This window comes from Saccostrea echinata, unplaced genomic scaffold (genome assembly GCF_033153115.1).
Source record: "Saccostrea echinata isolate AGI-Se365-2 ecotype Australia unplaced genomic scaffold, CSIRO_AGI_Sech_v1 ptg000014l, whole genome shotgun sequence".
Taxonomy (NCBI): Eukaryota; Metazoa; Mollusca; class Bivalvia; order Ostreida; family Ostreidae; genus Saccostrea; species Saccostrea echinata.
In genome coordinates, this window is record NW_026889763.1 from 5,064,143 (window position 1) to 5,071,480 (window position 7,338).

General features: G+C 33.6%; 2 protein-coding genes across 2 annotated transcripts; one reads left to right on the plus strand and one right to left on the minus strand.

The window, feature by feature from the left end:
• Nucleotides 1–29: 29 nt before the first annotated feature.
• LOC133187138 (homeobox protein ceh-30-like) lies at nt 30–1,491 on the minus strand. Its single transcript, XM_061322495.1, has 3 exons — nt 1,073–1,491; nt 754–914; nt 30–483 (listed from the first exon to the last, which is right to left on the minus strand). Exons 1-3 carry the CDS (start codon nt 1,464–1,466, stop codon nt 94–96), a joined length of 945 nt encoding a protein of 314 aa, XP_061178479.1. The 5' UTR covers nt 1,467–1,491; the 3' UTR covers nt 30–93.
• A 378-nt stretch (nt 1,492–1,869) lies between these two features.
• On the plus strand, nt 1,870–7,167 carry LOC133187023 (uncharacterized). Its single transcript, XM_061322397.1, has 3 exons — nt 1,870–1,922; nt 5,397–5,617; nt 6,889–7,167. Exons 1-3 carry the CDS (start codon nt 1,870–1,872, stop codon nt 7,116–7,118), a joined length of 504 nt encoding a protein of 167 aa, XP_061178381.1. The 3' UTR covers nt 7,119–7,167.
• The last annotated feature ends 171 nt before the right edge of the window (nt 7,168–7,338 follow it).

A 7,338-nucleotide genomic window follows, 5' to 3' on the forward strand; every position in this document is an offset into this window, starting at 1 on the left:
TTGGCACATAAAACACGTTTGTGTTAAGCAAACATCACACACAAGTTCTCTCAACAGGAATGTTCAGAAATAAATAATGACAATTTTGAATGTTCAAACACCACTCTTCTCCTGCCCTGGTGCGATCTGTCCTAGTTTTGGTGACGGAAGGTTCGGCGAGAAGCTCATGTATGGAACCGGATGTGGATAGGACTGTCTCTGTAAGTAGGCGGGGCTGATAGGAAATGACGCATGGTGAGGAAGCACTGGTGGAAAATGTCCAGGAGATGACGTCATAGGATACTGAGGAGAATGATGTGTAAATCCCGGAAGTTGTCCGAAGTTGGTGGCACTCATGTTGTAGGGTGGTGGGCAGGGCAGCCCAAGAGCGGTCAATTGGGAGACATCCACGCCACCTGTCGGTAGACTAAAGGTTCGTGCATGCTCGTCGTCCCGCTTCTGTCTCTTTTCTTTCATGCGTCTGTTCTGGAACCAAGTCTTCACCTGGAAAACATAATCAAAAATATTAATACTGAAATCATAGTACTTATTGTAAAAACCTCATTAGATGTAGAAAAAATAAATCAAGAATATAAATTTCAATTTTGTATTTTTTTCTTTTTTATTATTTTTATTTATATATTTATTTCATTTTTTCTAATTTTTTTAATTTTATTTTTATTTTTTGGAAAGGAAAATTTTAAATTTTTGAATTCAATAAGTTAAAAGTTAATCAAAATAATCGAATTCTTTCATTACAATAGAATACATTACCTGTTGGTCGGAGAGGCCAAGTTTCTCTGCTAAGGCTTGGCGTTCGTTAGCCGGCAGGTACTTCTGAGATTGGTATCTCTTTTCCAGGTCGTTTATCTGTTCTGTTGAAAATGCTGTGCGGGCTTTTTTCCTCTTGTGCAGATCGTCACTATCATCAAGATCTGAATAAAATACATTTAAATATTTAATAATGTACATATTTATTTAAGAAAAATATTATCAATGTTGAAATTAATTAAAAAAAAATTATTTCATATTGGATAACCCCCAATATACACAGTATTATTTCAGTCCAATGTAAATCTCCAATTTTATTTACCTGAAATAAACGAACAGTTGCTGGAAGAGTTGCTGGCCTCGCTGACATGGCGAAATCGATCTGGGGAGGGGCTCTCAACTCCAGAGTCACACGAATCCTCTCTTTTTCTCTTCACAGATGAATTTGTCGGCGAGATCAAAGGTAGTTTGAGAGGATATCCATTTCCTAGGGTAGAATGTGGTGACACAGTTTTAGTATTTGTAAACCTCTCTGGAGTTAGAAAGGGTGAACCACTTAAGTCGAGTCTGTTTACAGGATGTGTAACAACATCTGCAGCCAACTTTGGTGACACAGTATGTTGAGCTTTTCCCTCGTCCTTTTCCTCATCATGACTGCTCCTAGCCAGAAACTCAATCGAAAACGAAGCCTTCTTTGGTTTGGAATCAGAGAGCATTGTTCGATTTAAATTTCTTGTATTTCCCAAATATATTAGATCCAAGTGTGCTATTCAATGTTAACTCAGGGAATGTCAAGGAACGAATGTTCAGGACAAGGTCTGAGAGGTTATTAAATACGAGGGATTTTAATTTGTTTAATTACTTCCGTAACTTCGTTCATCCCCCAATTGACACTTAATCCCATTGTTAATCTTCAATACTGTCTTAATGAGTGGAAAGTATCACCCTTTGTTTAATTTGGCTTGGCTAAAAGCTGCTTAAACAAACACAAGCCGTGTTTGTCCTATAATGGATAATTACCACGGCCCGTTGATTTTGGCCTTTTTTCTGCAATTGACGGTGATTAAGCTAATTTTGCAACACTGTTGTTGTGTAAACAACTTACTAATCGGTGATACAATGGGTTCACACATCTCGTCTTCGAGTCCGTTTGAAGTAGCTGATCACGGATTGTAAAGCAAGCCACAAGATTTTAATTATAACTGCTCTATACAATAGATATAATTTACAGGTTTTGCACCATTAGAACAAAATTATCACATATATTCTTAAATCCATAACAAATTTGTCAAATCTTGTAAAAACTACATTCATCGATGTATATACAATCAATTTCGTATCTGCGAGACATGGAAATGAAGAACCCAGTCTAATTCAATTTTATAATAATTTTAGATGTTAACAGAAATTCAATTAATTTTAAGTAAACAAATTTTCTTTTTTAAAGAAAGAGTCATCCAGCGGGCGCTTCTTGCCTTCTTATTTTCAAATAAATGATATTTAATTTTGTTTGATTTTTTACTATTTGAAGTTACGTATACAGTGTAACGTTTATTAAACATGATAAGTTCATAATTATATTTCATATGATGGGGAGAATATAATGTTACCAAACGCAATCCTAGCATACTCTTTTCAAATTTAATAAAAATAATTATGTTTATTTTATTTATTTATTTATTTTTATCTAATTTTTTTTTCATTTTTTTTTCTTCAAATGAGCATCATATACATGAAGGAGATTATTATCAAAATATAATTTGTTACCAAAGAATTCCTTCTTTTCTGTTTTTTTATTTAATTATGATTATTTTTCGTATTAGTCTTTTTTAATCTATTTTAACATTCTTTTTATATTTTATTCATTAAAAAAAACCCTTTTCTTTAATTAACAGTTCCTCAACATATGTACTCTAAAATTATGAGGTATACAATTAAGTTTGTAGTCTAAACCAATTAAATGACACATTTTTATATATATGCAAAGCTCACTAAATATTTTTTATGTTATATTTCTATATGTCAATCGAAAGGAAGACACACACTCTCACACAAAATTATAACAATGATCGTTTGCATGATCATGCTATATATTCAGAAAAAATAAACCTTTCATGCATATCTATCTATATTGATTTTTTGGTTGTTTTTTTTTTAAATTAAATTAATCAATTAATTTTTATTTGTTAAGTTTGTTTTTCATTGTAATTGATTTTTTAAAGTTAGTATGGAGGTATATTTCAATAAATCTCTGAATTATAATTATGCTTTAAAGAAACACTAATTAAAATTCATTTAACTATTTCCCCAAATGTCTTGATACCTTGTTTATCGGATGATAAATTCTTTAATGAGTTTAAAATTACACCTGATTTAACACCCAACAAGATTATTGAACATCAAAGAGGCTAAGCCAATTGTGTTAATGTCTTTACACGGACATAACAATCGTGTCAATTAGTTGCTAATCATATGTCAATTATTCCACAAAAATGTCTCACCTTTCACCTTAATAAAGTGATAGAACAGCTTTTAAAAAAAACCTAAAACCAACAGCACGTAAACTTGAAAATAAATAAGATGTCGCGCAACAATTCAACACATAGAATGCCAGATAAAGGGGGATAATCTTTAACAAAGGGGAGACAATTCGTCTAAACCTGATAGGATCCTGTTTATTGACTTAGTTGTGAAAATATTAAATCACATTAGTCAATAAACTTGAGTAAAACCTCGTATGCTACTTTTTTGACCCGCGAGTAGAAGTGTGAGAAACAAACAGTAGGTGTATTATTGTAGTACAAACACGATCAAGTGACATCAGTTGTTTCATTGTTGACTCTGATTACCGTGGCCAGCTTGAGAATGTTGGTTTGTGTGTGTGGGGGGGGGGGGGGGGCATGCCTTAATCACTGTAATTCTTTTTCTCTAATAACGACACTCTTTATTTGTCAAAAATATTCTCATTAAAAATGAAACAAGATTTTTCCCCAACCTTACTGAGTTACGATGATCTTAAGAAAGATTTCAGTGGTCCGATGGCAATAATTATAGACTCCCGAAAAATAATAATGATTGCCTTTGATTGCCATTTGATCAGGGTTTATGTTATTTATACAACTAGCACTACACAGAAAAGATCTACATTTGGCTCATGAAAGAATGTAATAATTTTCCCCTCCAATTCCATTTCCAGTTAATAGTCGAGTTATCCCCCCTTTGATATCAACTTTTTTTTTGGGGGGGGGGGGGGGGGGTTGACAGATTTTTGTCTGAGACCAAATCCACGTTCAGACTAGGGCCACTAATACACGATTGAAGGAACACGGACAAATGCTCCGAGATCAACTTTGCATTTTTAAAATAATTCGCCAGTGTTCAAACTTACAGCAACAAAAAGAGAGGGGGAGGGGGGCAACCAGTATCTAAATGAAAATTTACAATAGCAAAACACTATACTCATCAAAAATTGGGGACCGCCCCCTGCCCCCCCCCCCCCTTTGTTCTACGGAACTTCTTCGGATTATTATAAGTAATATTACAAATATACAATATGCATGAAAAATGTAAGAAGAAAAAATTATAAGAATATTAAGAAAATTTGTCCATCTGAGCTATATTGATCAGCGGTAGTAAATTAGTGATTATATATTTAATATTGAGTGACACCTTTACAAAGAGTCCATGAGACATCCAAAGATCATCATACTTGATATGAGCAGCTCCTTTTTATTATTTATTATTAATTTTTTTTATTATTTCATCCCGGTTGAGCCCTGGTATATCAAGAAAAAATGAAGAATATTGTTTTTTCCCCTCTCTTCTTAATTTTTTTTTTCAGACTTTTTTTTCAGGGCACTCCCATGCTTTATTTTCCACTTTCGTATGGAATATTGCAATGTACCCAGCACGACTCGATGTTCCCTATCTCGAGCTCGGTTAATTAATTTTTTTCTTCAAAAAATACCGATTATAGAAATACGCATGTGTTTCGTGTAAATCCAAGTTTTTGAGGATTGTTAAAGGACTTTGGAGGGAAAGATTAAACATGTCGGTAGTATGCAGCTAAATTAAAATACACAAACAGTAAACAAATATTAATTCAAATAATATTTTAACCTCAAAATCTGATGATAAATTGATAAAACTCAGACCATCGCCATTGTTGTTTTTACTTTCATATCACAAGTGTAATTGTAGACTTAGTGTGAACTACATGTATGTTGTATACGATCTTCTCCCTGCTATTTTCAGTAGGATTTTCTTCAGCATTTCAATTAGGGAATCGAGATTTATGTACATTGCAGTTTTGGTGAGTACGTTTAGGTTGTCGACAACATGTTTATAATGAATCTGTTGCTTTTTAAATTTAATAAATTCAGGACTCTACAAAAGAGAGCATTCTTCAAATCAAACAGGATCTCATGTTCTTTAATTGTTTTTACATATACTGTAAAGTTTTTGACAAAATAAATTTTTTATCAATCCTCATATGTAACAAGTGCTTCATATTGGGAAAAAAAACAAAGATCTTTCGAGAGAAAAAAAAATCACGCAAACAATTTATTCTGCATTTAGATTGAATTCCTTATGTACTACGTAAAATAATATAAAACTTTATGTCCATGTTACATTAATTTTTCCAGGCGCATTAACAATCCTCTGACTCAGGATGTACAAACACAGAATACGACTTGTTCATCAGGTAGTATAATATGGCAATATCCGGAGGGACGTATTCGAGTACATTTCCCGAACGTCCCAGATCAACTCTGCATCACACGTGGTATAGCTGCCGACGATGACATCATTACAAATGTTTACTACGAAGACGGAGAACAAGCCCACGACCTTCAGTTCAACGCCGGTTAGTACACCCCACTTCTTTTCTAAACTAATAGGAATAAGCCGGGGGAGGGGATTGTGTCCAACATTGAAAAGTCGGGGGTACAAATGCATTTTGGGTCAGAAAAGTGCATACATAAAAAATGTAGGAAATTTGTATGTAATGGCCTTTTTTAACCTGTGAGTGTCAAAGGCTTTCACCACTAAACACCCCCCCCTACCCCTCCCGCCACAATACGTTGTATTTCCATTAGTGAACTCTTCAGAATTAGAGGAGCGTTTGGTCGTCTGACTGGGACAGCATGGCATTGCAGATAATACAAAACATGCCAGTATCTAACCAATTTTAAATGTTAAGTGCATTTGTAAATCTAACTAAAGAATAGAAGAACTAAAAGACATATGAAAATGAGCGAAAACCCTAACTTTATCGTCCATAAATAAAAATACGACATTTCCGAGGTATGTGTATTGACTTTAAATGTACCATTACGATAAATAGATACATACGATCACCAATAGATGTAAATTAATATCCTTGTCATCTCTACTCTTGATTTAAATAAAGTTCACAACAATAAAATATTTCATATTCATTTTGTTAGGATTTGTTCATCGACATTCAACGTGTTGTTTACAATTACATGTTTATGTTACGTTTGTCCCAGAAATCCCGCGAGATTTGTACATTCTCCGACTTTTTCACAAAAGAGCGCACTAAGAACTATAACTCTTCAATAGTGGAAATAGAACGTATTTGGTCAAAGTCATGAAACATTTACCTCTTTACTGTAACTTTTGATTCAAGTGACCTTGGAATTTTTTCTCTATCATAACCTTTGTAATGGAGTAATGATGTATCCACATTTATATTTGTAGTATGAGCTTTCTGTTTCTGTCATACAAATTGATTATTCTAACTAAACAAAATTAAGACATATAAAAGGACAAAATTATCACTCTTTTTCTGCCAGTAACTTTGCTCATACATCCATATATTTACACATCCTCACAGTTTGGTAATTTAGCTCTGTACCAAGCACAGCGTTCAGTCTCTCTGTTACAGAGTATGGTCTGGTCTTTACCGCCAGCGACTCTAACTTTCCCCACATAAAAAATAATGTACATTTGCATAACCAGGTTATTGCCCAGATACTGTCAAGTGATGAACAAGACACAAATAGACGATTCCTATGGCCTCATTATACATGTGCATGTACTTTTCTTGTAGACATATTATATGCCATGCACACAAAATAAGCCAGTTATTTCATTTTTTTAAGTGCATTACAGATGGCAGATCATGCTTCAATCCCACTGGTACAGAAACCTCAGTAGTATTTGAGGGGCCCACAAGAATGCGTACATACATGGCATCCTTTGCGTATGAACTGACATCACGAGACCGTGGCTTAGTGGACAGAATGCAGTCAATGTTTAACAACTTCATTCACACAGCAATTCGTCCGTTTGGCAATCTTCTACGAAAATGGAATATCCAGATTAATATTGAACAAATGTAAAATTTCAGTTGGTGGAAGAAACTGTTCTCATAGTTGTAACTGTTAATACTGATGACATGCATTAGAGAAATATGAATCCAAAAACTAAGATTTTATACACTTTTTTTGTATCCTATAAAACATGTACCTATAATTACACATTTTAAAAAATTAAAAAATTACACATATACTGCATATTAAGTTGAACATTCAACGGTTTCTCGAACACTGATATCTCAAA